At 41.4% G+C, this 14,287-nt stretch overlaps 1 protein-coding gene across 7 annotated transcripts in view; it reads right to left on the bottom strand.

Annotated features, from left to right (window-relative positions):
* Positions 1 to 4,221: 4,221 nt before the first annotated feature.
* The window catches only part of BMAL2 (basic helix-loop-helix ARNT like 2), a 48,909-nt gene continuing 38,843 nt past the window's right edge, over positions 4,222 to 14,287 (bottom strand). For all 7 annotated transcript variants that reach the window (XM_060778250.2, XM_060778252.2, XM_060778251.2 and 4 more), the window contains 3 exons: positions 13,551 to 13,641; positions 10,169 to 10,277; positions 4,222 to 7,600 (listed from right to left, as the gene is read on the bottom strand). In XM_060778250.2, coding sequence (XP_060634233.1) covers positions 7,467 to 7,600; positions 10,169 to 10,277; positions 13,551 to 13,641 — 334 coding nt within the window. In that variant the 3' untranslated portion in view covers positions 4,222 to 7,466. The remainder of the gene's footprint in view (positions 7,601 to 10,168; positions 10,278 to 13,550; positions 13,642 to 14,287) is intronic.

Below are 14,287 nucleotides of genomic sequence, written 5' to 3'. Positions count from 1 at the left end.
ACAAGCTTGCTCCCTCCTCCCTGTGGCTTCCTCTCACATATTTATACATGGCTATATCTCCTCTCAGCCTTCTCTTCCTCAGGCTAAACATGCCCAGCTCCCCAAGCCGCTCCTCATAGGGCTTGTTCTCCAGACCCTTGATCATTTTAGTCGCCCTCCTCTGGACACATTCCAGCTTGTCAATATCTCTCTTGAATTGTGGTGCCCACCGAGGATCAGGGACAGGGACAGGGACGAGGGACAGGGCCTTCTCTGCAGTGGCCCCCCGTCTGTGGAACTCCCTCCTCAGGGACATCAGTTTGGCCACCTCCCTCCTGTCTTTCAGAAGGAAACTTAAGACCTGGCTATGGGACCAAGTGTTCAACCAGTAATAACAGCAAGCAAAAGAAGTTTGAAGACAATGAATTGACCCGGACTGGACTTTGATACCAGATTTTGGATTCTGATTTTAACCGGCGTGTTTTTAATCAATTGTTTAATTACTGTTTTTAATATTTTAATGTATTGTTGATTGTTTTTATGATGCTTTTGTGGGGCGGCCCTGAGTCCCCCCCTCGGGGGTAAGAAGGGCGGGATAAAAATATAGGAAATAAATAAATAAATTTTTAAAAAATAGGGTGAAAGAATAGAATGTGAATACTCATATCCCATTCATTTCAACAAACAAGATTGTCTGGATACAACCCATGACGGTGATAAAAATTGAAAAACATATAGTTTAAATCTGCTATATTGTGTGGCAATATTTCCCCTCCCTGATGCTTGTTGTACTGCATCACAGAGGTTTAAAGAGACTTGTAGTTTAAAGAACAAGCAGGTTTGAAGGGGGGGGGGGTTGTTGAAGGCATTTTTCTTTGACTTCAACTCAAGAAGCAGATAGCTAGAAGTGTGGTGGCATTGCACGACCTAAGAGAGTCTTCGACCTCAGCAAGATGGAGTGGATGAGGGATTGGAGGACATCCAACCCCAAATTGGGAAAGAAGTCGTCCAGGAATACCTGGCCGCTCTTAATGAGTTCAAGTCCCCAGGGCCAGATCAACTACACCCCAGAGTATTGAAGGAACTAGAGGAAGTCATTTCGGAACCATTGGCAACCATCTTTGAGAGTTCTTGGAGAACGGGAGAAGTTCCAGCAGATTGGAGGAGGGCCAATGTGGTCCCAATCTTCAAGAAGGGAAAAAAGGATGACCCAAACAACTACCGTCCGGTCAGCCTCACATCGATACCGGGCAAGATTCTGGAAAAGATTGTTAAGGAAGAAGTCTGCAAACACTTAGAAACAAATGCAGTCATCGCTAATAGTCAACATGGATTTATCAAAAACAAGTCATGCCAGACTAATCTGATCTCTTTCTTCGATAGAGCTACAAGCTGGGTAGATGCGGGGAATGCCGTGGATGTAGCGTACCTGGACTTCAGTAAGGCCTTCGACAAGGTCCTCCATGACCTTCTGGCAAGGAAACTAGTCCAATGTGGGCTAGGCAAAACTACGGTGAGGTGGATCTGTAATTGGTTAAGTGGACGAACACAGAGAGTGCTCACTAATGCTTCCTCTTCATCTTGGAAAGAAGTGACAAGTGGAGTGCCGCAGGGTTCAGTCCTGGGCCCGGTCCTGTTCAACATCTTTATTAATGACTTAGATGAAGGGCTAGAAGGCATGATCATCAAGTTTGCAGACGACACCAAATTGGGAGGGATAGCCAATACTCCAGAGGACAGGAGCAGAATTCAAAACGATCTTGACAGATTAGAGAGATGGGCCAAAACTAACAAAATGAAGTTCAACAGTGACAAATGCAAGATACTCCACTTTGGCAGAAAAAATGAAATGCAAAGATACAGAATGGGTGACGCCTGGCTCAAGAGCAGTACGTGTGAAAAAGATCTTGGAGTCCTCGTGGACAACAAGTTAAACATGAGCCAACAATGTGACGTGGCGGCAAAAAAAGCCAATGGGATTTTGGCCTGCATCAATAGGAGCATAGTGTCTAGATCTAAGGAAGTAATGCTACCCCTCTATTCTGCTTTGGTTAGACCACATCTGGAATATTGTGTCCAATTCTGGGCACCACAATTCAAGAGAGATATTGACAAGCTGGAATGTGTCCAGAGGAGGGCGAACAAGCCCTATGAGGAGCGGCTTAGGGAACTGGGCATGTTTAGCCTGAAGAAGAGAAGGCTGAGAGGAGATATGATAGCCATGTATAAATATGTGAGAGGAAGCCACAGGGAGGAGGGAGCAAGCTTGTTTTCTGTTTCCCTGGAGACTAGGAACAATGGCTTCAAACTACAAGAGAGGAGATTCCATCTGAACATTAGGAAGAACTTCCTGACTGTGAGAGCCGTTCAGCAGTGGAACTCTCTGCCCCGGAGTGTGGTGGAGGCTCCTTCTTTGGAAGCTTTTAAACAGAGGCTGGATGGCCATTTGTCAGGAGTGATTTGAATGCAATATTCCTGCTTCTTGGCAGGGGGTTGGACTGGATGGCCCATGAGGTCTCTTCCAACTCTTTGATTCTATGATTCTATGATTCTAATGTAATCCCACACTGTGGTTTCTTTTTATTTATTTTTTTACAAAAGCTTCCACAGGCATTAAGTCATTACATTTCTCCTCCTTTGTAGCAGGAGCCTTAGGCTGCACATACAGAGCCCTACACAAAGTAATGAAAATAATACTTCAAAGCTTAATAATAAGGTAGACTTCCATGACAAATGGACATTATTTATGCAGGGAATGTTCAGGCAATTGCCAGAGGTAAGAATTAAGAATGATCTTAATGTATGCTTCCTAGTAATGTAATTAATTTTATAAAAATTAAATGCAGAGCCTAGAGTTAGTAGATTGCAATAGTTCAAAAACATATATCAAAGAGAAACCACACCAGCCCACCTAGAATTGCTAAAGAGGGTGAAATAGGGTGAGATGTGGAGACTATGGATTCCGTAGCCTTATATAAGATTTGGGAAAATTATAAACCAAAATTCTACCAGAAATCACCACTCTGGATTTCCCCATTAGAGGCAATCCATAGAAGAGAATGGGGAAGAGAAAATTGGCCAACGTATAAAGAGATCCTCAAAATACAAGAAGGTACACATACAATGAAATCTCAGGAAGAACTTAACCCAACATATAAGACTATAACATGGCTCCAATATAAACAAATTCAAGAATTTTACCATAAAGATAAAAAATTGGGATTCTCAGAAAAAGATACAATATGGGACAAAATACTGTTGATAAAAAAGAAGACAATAGCAAAAATTTATAAAATCTTGTTGCAATGGTCTATGGAACAAGACCAGGTCAAGGACTGCATGGCAAAGTGGGCTGCACATATTAGAAGACCAATAAAAATGGAAGAATGGGAACTTCATGTATATGGCCATTTCTGTGGAACTTGCATTGAAAGTATCATGATATCAGAAATAGTTATATCCTCCCAATGTGACAAACTTCACGTATATGGCTATTTCTGAGGAACTTGCATTGAAAACATTCACAGTATCATAAATAGTTATATCCTCCCAATGTGACATGTATATGGCTTTTTCTGAGGAACTTGCATTGAAAACATTCACAATATCAGAAATAGTTGATATCCTCCCTCTGTGACAAACTTCATGCGTTTGGCCATTTCTGAGGAACTTGCATTGAAAACATTCACAGTATCAGAAATAGTTGATATCCTCCCAATGTGACATGTATATGGCTTTTTCTGAGGAACTTGCATTGAAAACATTCACAATATCAGAAATAGTTGATATCCTCCCTCTGTGACAAACTTCATGCGTTTGGCCATTTCTGAGGAACTTGCATTGAAAACATTCACAGTATCAGAAATAGTTGATATCCTCCCAATGTGACAAACTTCATGTATATGGCTTTTTCTGAGGAACTCCCAGTTTGGATCCCCCTGAAAAGTACCTATTTCCTTCAGTACTTTACATTTTTGATCTCAAACAAGCACCATGTGCCCTTCAACACTTTCCGGTTTGGATCCAAGTTCAATTCCCTTGAAAAGCACCTATATCCTTCAAAGCTGTGGAGGCGTCCCTCCAATTCCACTCCTCAGTATCCCAAGGATCTATCAACCTTACTTCCTTTACACTTGCAATCCTGCTCATGACACTAATTTGTTATGAACCCCAAAAGGTTCCTGTTCTTTTGTGCAGAGCGTTCAAGGTAGTTTAGACCAACGAGACATTTTAGAGACCAAATTTGGTTTTAACACTATTCCTGTGACATTTATTGAAATACAATCACCACAAAATCACATCAGAATCATATCGAGAGAGCTGTCACACACACAGGCCTTCTCTGGATGAAAATGATCAGCTTTCCTCCAAGAAGGTGCAGACGTTCCCGTTGGCCACGGATCAGGAAGCGTGCATGGGGTCCCCTGCATTTATAGGCCCATGGACTGGATGAACTAGCGGAAGTAATCTCGGAACCATTGGCAATCATCTTTGAGAGTTCTTGGAGAATGGGAGAAGTTCCAGCAGATTGGAGGAGGGCCAGTGTGGTCCTAATCTTCAAGAAGGGAAAAAAGGATGACCCAAACAATTACCATCCAGTCAGACTCACGTCGATACCGGGCAAGATTCTGGAAAAGATTAAGGAAGTGGTCTGCAAACACTTAGAAACAAATGCAGTCATCGCTAATAGTCAACATAGATTTATCAAAAACAAGTCATGCCAGACTAATCTGATCTCTTTTTTTGATAGAGTTACAAGCTGGGTGTCAGGATCCAGCTTCCAGGCCTTGGGTTTTGGCGCTGGAACCCGGGGTCCTGACGTAGAACATTGATAAGACTCTTACAACTGTCGACCTCGAAGGACAACGGCTTGTAGCTTGGTGGGAATGTTTGTGCGGGGTTTCGACTTGGCAGGTAATGTACTTTCAAATGAGGGGGTGTATATATAAGGAGGGACCAACTGGTGCCGAGCAATCTCGGCTTTTCACATGTCCATGTATCCAGTAGTAAAGTTTCTCGTTGATACCAGAGTGCATTCCTGTGTCTTCATTGGGAGCGGCTACTGTGAGCTGACACTGGGTAGATGCGGGGAATGCTATGGATGTAGCGTACCTGGATTTCAGTAAGGCCTTCGGCAAGGTCCCCCATGACCTTCTGGCAAACAAAGTAGTCAAATGTGGGCTAGGCAAAACTACAGTTAGGTGGATCTGTAATTGGTTAAATGGAAGAACCCAGAGGGTGCTCACTGATGGTTCCTCTTCATCCTGGAAAGAAGTGACAAGTGGAGTGCCGCAGGGTTCTGTCCTGGGCCCAGTCCTGTTCAACATCTTTATTAATGACTTAGATGCAGACAACTTAGGTGCAGACAACACCAAATTGGGAGGGATAGCCATTACTCCATAAGACAGGAGCAGAATTCAAAACGATCTTAACAGATTAGAGAGATGAGCCAAAATTAACAAAATGAAGTTCAACAGTGACAAATGCAAGATACTCCATGTAGGCAGAAAAAATGAAATGCAAAAATACAAAATGGAGAACACATGGCTCAAGAGCAGTATGTGGACAACAAGTTAAACATGAGCCACCAATGTGATGCGGCGGCAAAAAAAGCCAATGGGATTTTGGCCAGTATCAATAGGAGTATACTGTCTATATCCAGGGAAGTCATGCTACCTCTCTATTCTGCCTTGGTTAGACCACACCTAGAATAATGTGTCCAATTCTGGGCACCACAATTGAAGGAAGATATTGACAAGCTGGAATGTGTCCAGAGGAGGACGACTAAAATAATTGAGGGTCTGGAGAACAAGCCCTATGAGGAGTGGTTTAAAGAGCTGAGCATGTTTAGCTTGAAGAAGAGAAGGCTGAGAGGAGACATGATAGCCATGTATAAATATGTGAGAGGAAGCCACCGGAAGGAGGGAGCAAGATTGTTTTCTGCTGCCCTGGAGACTAGGACGCAGAACAATGGCTCAAACTACAAAAAAGGAGATTCTATCTAAACATTTTTGTAAGGAAAATGTTACAAAAATGAAGTCCTGCACAACTTTCTCATTTCTTACCGGGGATAAAGGACAGGTGTTGGCATGGTTGTGAAAGAAGAGGGGTGTTTAATCACATGATATGGGAATGCGATCAAATGCAACTATACTGGAGAATGATTGAAGGGGAAATCAATAGAATGTTAAATCTACAAGTAATAATAGCTAATAGAAATATATTGCATGCAAGAACAATAGGAGTGAATAATATACAAAAAGAAAAATTGGTTGACAATTTACCTATTCTCTATACTTGCTTTATGTATTGTATTGTGGTAATATACGAGGTAAAGTATTTTTTAAGTAAGGTCCGTTTGAACATAAGTACACAATGAAAGTTTATTTCAAAAAAGTAAATTTATTTTCACAAAGTACATACTCCACTCTATTTTTCGACATAGTTGCCAAGTTTGTTCAAACACTTATCATACCTCTGAACCAATTTTAAAATACCCTCTTCATAAAAACTTGCCGCCTGCTCCGATAACCAAGAGTTCACTGTAATCAAAGAAGGGCGACCGGAGCGGTCCTCATCATGGACGTTGTCACGGCCATCTTTGAATTGTCGTACCCACTTACGCACTTTGCTTTCACTCATAGCAGTATCACCGTACACTTCACAAATCTGTCGATGAATTTCTGCAGCAGGCAGGTTCCTTGCTGACAAAAACCGTATCACTGAGCGAACCTCACATGTGGAGGGTAAGTTGATAGTCTTAAACATTTTTGAAGCACAGAACAGAACCGTACAGGTTAGCTACAGGGCGGAAACTGAGCACAGTTGTTCCCGAGGCAATCTGCACAACGCACACGCTCAGTATGCGCACGAAATACTAGTGTCTACAACAAAACGGACCTTACTTAAAAAATACCCCTCGTATTATCTCCTGATCAGTACAATGAGTAATGATTTAGTTTTATACACACCTACTGGTAGTCTCTTGATCCCAGGTTTTGCAGTCAAACAATAAAATAAAACATTTAGGACTAGACCTCTTCCACAAATGGAACAAAGTCCAGATCTACTTAAATACAGTATGCTGTTATGATCAACGCTAATAAATTAGGAACTACTAACAAAAAGACCACAAATAAATAGATATTTCAGATAGAAACATTAGAGAACAAAATCCCTAAGCTGATTTTACAGTAACTTCTTTTTAAAAGTGTTTGGTAAAAATATAAGCATGTGTTTAAGCATTCCAGTTAACATATGTAAGAAAACTGAGGTTCTCTGTGTGTCCCGTCCCCCTCGCCCAAAAATATCACATCTTTTAAACATATACAGCCCAAACCATTTTTGTAAGTAAGGCAAATGTTTTTCGAAAATACATATTGTAAATAGGAATTGAAGCCTTTAAAGGTATTACTAATACAGTACTTGAGGATGAACTATTAGTCTGTGCATCAAAGAAATATCTGCTCCTCTTTGATTGGGAAATATTAGAGAGTCCACTGTATGTCACTGAGTTCTGCAGGATCACCCAGGCCACCTTCAGCTTCCAAGTAATTCATAAAAGCAGCCATGGCTGTGTCGTTTCCACACACGGCATCAAAATCTAGCTGAGAAGCATCACCTGGCAAACAGACCAAGAAATATCACTGCTTTATATGTCACAACAAAACCTCAAAACCAGTCTATTTTAAAATATCCTGCAATACTCACTTTTTTTTTGTATCTGCACTTGTCCACACGACCTTATAACCCACACTGGGCCAGAGGTCACTCCTGGACATCTGCACAATGTTCAGAGGATTTCAGTCCATAATGTGGGTAAAAACTCGGTTTTACCCAACATTAGGAGAAGTTCACCACAACTCAGAAGCAAGCGAGAGTCCAAAAGTGGCAGGCTCAAACCCAGAACCTCAACCAATGGCTGATACCAAATGAGAGACTCCCCCCTGGGCACACAGAGGACTGGGTGACTTGGAAGGCGCTGAACAGACTGCACTCTGGCACCACGAGATGCAGAGCCAACCTTCAGAAATGGGGCTACAAAATGGAATCCTCGACATGCGAGTGTGGAGAGGAGCAAACCACTGACCACCTGCTGCAATGCAACCTGAGCCCTGCCACATGCACAATGGAGGACCTTCTTGCAGCAACACCAGAAGCACTCCAAGTGGCCAGATACTGGTCAAAGGACATTTAATCAACTACCAAACTCACAAATTTTGTAATTTTCTGGGGTTTTTTTTTTTTTTGCATTGTTCTGTTAGAAATGTAATATAATCGACTGGTTGCACTGACACGATAAATCAAAATAAATGAATAGCCAAGGGGAGCAGAAGAGCATGTGTGTGTGCATGGGCCTCAATCCACCACCTATGGCAGCCCAGTTATTACATGGTAACTGATTACTTTAAAAGAATGAAAGCAACACTGCTAAAAATGAAGACATTTTTGCTTTCATATTATTATAGAGAGCCTTATGACCCCCCCCTCTCAAAAACAACAACAATCCAGCCAATCTTTGTGTGTAAATAGGGAAGCAATAGTGTTGTGGTCAGCTCCTTTGTATTGATAACACTGGTAAATACACATTCGTTGCTTCAAATGTTAGCCCTGTTTCTGGGTATATTTGATCTGCTGATTCCAAAAATGGCACAAGTTTTTTTCCCTATTAGCTCCGGGTTTTGAAATACAGAACATATGCCATTTACCAGTTGCCATCTGCTCACCTATAGGAAACCATGATAACCATATCTGAGAAATGAGAGCTGATGGGGTCTAGCCAATGCAATGGATGCAAAGGTCCACATGGACTAAACTGGGTTAGCCACACTGCCTTTGTAAGATTGTAAGTGTTGTTTGCTCAAATAATGACAGGGTGAAAGGAAGCAACTACAAGCAATAAAGAAAATTGTGGAACCACTATGTGCATTTGTTTTGGTCTAACTCAGGGCCCTTCCACACAGCCCTATATCCCAGGATATCAAGACAGAAAATCCCCACATATATCTGCTTTGGACTGGGTTATCTGAGTCCACACTGCCATACATTCCAGTTCAAAGCAGATATGGTGGGATTTTCTCCCTTGATATTCTGTGATACAGGGCTGTGTGGAAGGGCCCACAGTTAAAACACCTCTTGCTTTGTGTTTCTCAGTCCAAATAGCAGGAGGACTGATCATTTCAAATTTTTAAGAACTGAGAAACACTCAGTTTTGCAAATTTATCTCTTACTAGCTGTCCCCTGCCACGCGTTGCTGTGGCCCAGTCTGTTGAGCTGGAAAATAAAGTAATGAGAAAGTGTTGGTTTCTAATATATGTAATTTCTTTATGCTTGTGGGTAAACAGTATTTATTGCTGTTTCTTTGTCAGTGTTGTGGAGAGTGTCTGGTTTGCCTACTCTGGAACATGCAACATATAATTGTCCTTCTTCAGGGGTCCCTTTCAAATCTATGATACTATATCTGTGTGTGTGTGAATCATATCTCTATCTGTCTATCTATCTATCTATCTATCTATGGCTGGATGGCTCTTTGTCAGGAAAACTTTGATTACATTTTCTTGCCCTGATGAAGGTAGTTGGATTGGATGGCCTTAAGTATTTTCTGTTGGTCATGAGGTTTCTGTGTGGAAAATGTGCCTCGATTCTGTCGTTCGTGGGATTCAGAATGCTCTTTGATTGTATGTGAACTGTGAATCCCAGTGACTACAACTCCCAAATGTCAAGGTCTATTTCCCCCAAACTCCATCTGTGTTCATATTTGGGCATATTGAGTGCTTGTGCCAAGTTTCGTCCAGATCCATCATTGTTTGAGTCCACAGTGCTCTCTGGATGTAGGTGAACTACAACTCCCAGACTCAAGGTCAATGCCCACCAAACCCTTCCAATCTTTTCTGTTGGTCATGGGAGTTCTGTGTGCCAAGTTTGGTTTAATTCTATCATTGATGGAGTTCAGAATGCTCTTTGATTGTAGGTGTACTATAAATCCCAGCAACTACAACTCCCAAATGACAAAATCATAAATTTTTGAGTGATGGTCACTCCTTGTGTTGTGATACGTTTTGTTGCTAAATTTGGTGTGATTTAGTTCATTGGTTCTTTTGTTTTTAAGGTACTCATTATGCACAGAGCATTTATATATATATATATAGATGATGATTATGATTCATGAATGATGATAAAGATAGCTTACCGAGAAGAGGCTCATTTGTAGGAAATGAAACAGTGCCCTGATTTTGCCTTGAAGTTTCCAAATCCTCTATCCCTGAAGGGTATAACTGAGTAAGTTCTTTATTTGGCACCTGAGATCACAGGGAAAAAAATCAAACTGTTGATAATAATCAAATTACAGGTATTAAAAATGTAAATATTAATTATTACAGAAACATTAGCCAAATAAGGCAATTTTGTTTACAGAGAACTGATAAAATAGTAATTATTCTATAATTGCAAATTGAACGCTCACCTTTTTAAATTAAATTACAAAGCCAAAAGTGAGGTGCGCATTAGATTAGATGGTGCATTACCATCGCACACATAAATCCGCCTTCCCCCCTTGTTTCTAAATAACTGATCAGTTTAATTACATCAGATGAAAGGGAAATACCTAGGTCAGCTGCATTGATGGAAACATTTCTTCATTGTTATCCACAATCCCAATCTGTTAAGAACAGAAAATTTTATATGTGTACTCAAAGTAGGAGTGTGCAACTGTTGGGAGTTGGTAGACCTCCTTGATCCAAAGCATAATGCCTATTAGATTCAAGGAGGCAGTAGTAAGACCTCTGTTAAGGAAACCAGCACTGGATCCCATTCAATTGAACAATTACAGGCCAGTATCAAATCTCCCCTTTCTGGGCAAGGCTCTAGAGAAGGTGGTGGCCTTGTAACTCAAGAATTTTTCTGGAAGACACTGATTTTCTGGATCCATTTCAAACTAGTTTCAGGCCTGGTTATGGAACTGAAACGGCATTGGTCACCTTGGTGGATGATCTACGAAGAGAGCTAGACAGGGGGAGTGTGTCCCTGCTGGTTCTCCTGGAACTCTCAGCGGCTTTCGAAACCATCAACCATGGTATTCTTCTGGGCCGTCTCCCTGGGATGGGGCTTGGAGGCACTGTTCTGCAGTGGCTCCGGTCCTTCCTGGAGGGCGGACCCAGTTGGTGGAGCTGGGGGACACCTGTTTGACTTCCTGGCCTGTGTGGTCTTTCAGGGTTCGGTTCTGTCCCCCATGCTGTTTAACATTTACATGAAGCTGCTGGGAGAGATCATCCGGAGTTTTGGAGTTTGGTGTCAGATTTATGTGGATGACACCCAACTCCTTCCTACTTAATGCCAAGGATGCTGTTCTGGTCCTGAACATCAGTTATCAGTAATGGACTGGATGAGGTCCAAAAAGCTGAAATTAAATCCAGACAAGAGAGAGGTACTCTTGGTCAGACATAAGGCAGATCAGGGTGTGGGATTATACCCTGTGTTAGATGGGGACGCACTCCCCCTGAAGACACAGGCCCGCAATCTGGGGGTGATCCTGGACTCATTACTGACCCTGGAACCCCAGGTGACAGCAGTGGCCAGGAGCGCCTTCACACAGTTAAAACTTCTGCACCAGCTGTGCCCATACCTTGAGAAGCCTGACTTGGCCATGGTAGTCCAAGCCTTAGTCACATCCTGTTTGGACTACTGCAATGCTCTCTACGTGGGGCTGCCTTTGAAGATAGTTCAGAAGCTTCAACTGGTCCAGAGATCGGCAGCCAGGTTACTAACTGGAGTGCCGTTCAGGGAAAGAACCACTCCCATGTTGCGGCAGCTCCACTGGCTGCCAGTCTGCTTCCAAGCTAAATACAAAGTGCTGGTTCTTACCTTTAAAACTTGGCTGTTCCAGTGTGCCTTCAATGACTGAATGATTCCCTGAGCTGACCAAGCCCTGCAAATGCCCTTGCAAGCACTTTATTTCTCTTGTCAGTGAAATTAAATTTCACTTATCCCCCGGATCCCTTGACTAGATACATTAAACTGCTGTCTCACCAAGTGTTTTAATTTTTTAATTTGTTAGAAAATTGGTCCTGCCCACTGAGATTGATTTTATATTGTTGATGTGTTATTTATAATGTTTTGTTTCTGTATTTTATCTTCTATTTTATTTTTTATTGCTGTGTTTTATTGTATATTGATGTATTGTATTGTGGGCTTGGCCTCATGTAAGCCGCCCCAAGTCCCCTTGGGGAGATGGTGGCGGGGTTTAAATCATATTATTATTATTATTATTATTATTATTATTATTTATTAAAGCCCTTAATGGCTCAGTCCAGACTATTTGACAAACCGCATCTCCCACTATAGACCAACTCAGACACTGCGGTAAACGGAGGAGGCCCTCCTCTCAGTTCCACCCCCATCCCAAGCACGGCTGGTGGGAACAAGAGAAAGGGCCTTCTCTGTGGCTACCGCTCACCTCTGGAACCCCCTTCCTAAGGAGTTAAATATGGTCCCTTCCTTCCCCACTTTCAAGAAACAGCTGGCTTACTGGCTTACAAGGAGTAGTAGTAGTTGGTAATAATTAACTCTGATTAATAGTTACCATCCATATCCGTGCACTGCTCGTCCCACCAGCTCAACAGATGTCTTAAGCAATGATTAATCTATTTGCCCCAAGGAACTGGGAAATTGTTGTTTCTATTCAATATTTGATGTTTTGTCTTATGTGTGTTATAACAGGCTGTGTTAATTTAATTTTAGTTGCTATCATTCGTGTTTATATGTTGGATTGTTTAAATTTTGTTAATATGGATGTATTGTTGTTGTATTTGGGCATTGAATGTCCCTACAGGACAGAAGTTTTATTATCATTATTCAACAAGAATCGGCAGAGATTTTTTTAGATTACAAAACAGCCTTTCCTGGACAGAAAAAAGCCAGGAGGGTGGCAAAACATGAGAAGGGAGGTCGGGCGCACAAAATGTGAAATTAGGTCATCCCCGGGGAAATTAGGTCATCAACATCCCTCCTCTCTTTCAGAAGGAAGTTAAAAACCTGGATAAGGGACCAGATAGATACGCTTTGGGTACGCTGGCAGACAGATAAAAGACAATGACGACCAGAGTAGGAAAGGACAATGATAATGCTGGATGGATTATGGATTTATGAATTGGCGAACGTTGACCACAAGATGATTTTATTGCTGCTATTGTATTAATTTGATTGTTTTAACTAGTTATAATTGTTGTCGTTATATTGTATTTTGTATATTGTATTAAGTGAACTGTTGGGCATCGAATTGTGCCTTTTGTAAGCCGCCCTGAGTCCCCCCTAGGGGGTTGAGAAGGGTGGGGTAGAAGCAATCCAAATAAATAATAATAAATAAATTTGTCCAAGGAGCTGCTGATGTGGAGAGTTGTTCTTCATAGTTCCAAGCTTTGGCTGGCAACAGAATGTCAGAGGTTTATTTCTTCCTCTATTAATGGACCCCTTCATACACTAATGCATACAGCATGAGAAAGAAGTTAGAGAAATTTCAGCTACTGAGATTCAAAGCACAAATAATTCTTAATGGTCCATAGTTTATGCATACTCACGTTACTACAGCTTACTGTTAAAACTGGGGGAGAAGACTTCCTCATAAGATCCGATGGACTTAATTCACCAGTAGATGGAGAAGTACGTGACCTACACACACAAAGTAACATTTAATCCTCGCTAAAATGCCTTCAAATGATGATTTGAAATAGTACCTCTGAAACAGGACTTGATATTTTTCATTAGCACTGCCATGTTATAAACAAAGATAAAGATATTAACTTAAATATATACTAGGCAATTCTGTTTGCCCGGAAAGAATCGTAAAGTGAAATTAAAGCGGCTGAAAAACTGCTCCCACCTAAGTTGTTTGGCATTGAGTCGCCATGGGGTTTGCAATGAAAAGGATTCTGGGACCCCTCCAAAAATGGCACCATGTTAACAGGGCCATATGCACTGCAAACAATTCTTTCTGTGTCTGAATTTTGTCTTGATAGATAGGCGCAAGGTACCAACTTTATCTCTGAAGGTTTTCGCAACAAAATACACAAGACAAGTCTAAGGAATGGCCTATTTCCCTGGCTTATTTGGAAAAGGAAAGCAATACAACTTTGTTGGTCAGGAATTTTGGACATGACATTTGTTTACTGGTTGACTCATAAATTTATGGTAAAGGAAATGATACTTGTTAAGGCCTTGGTGGTGGGGTTATGTGTTTGTAAAATATTCATTGTTTCCAGCTGTTAATGTATGTAAATAAATTAATTTTTTAAAAGGCTGGGTAGCACTGCTATAT

Source organism: Anolis sagrei, chromosome 5 (assembly GCF_037176765.1).
Source record: "Anolis sagrei isolate rAnoSag1 chromosome 5, rAnoSag1.mat, whole genome shotgun sequence".
In the NCBI taxonomy this organism is placed as follows: Eukaryota; Metazoa; Chordata; class Lepidosauria; order Squamata; family Dactyloidae; genus Anolis; species Anolis sagrei.
The sequence above is the reverse complement of the archived record's forward strand: the minus strand, read 5'-3'. Positions and strand labels throughout refer to the sequence as shown.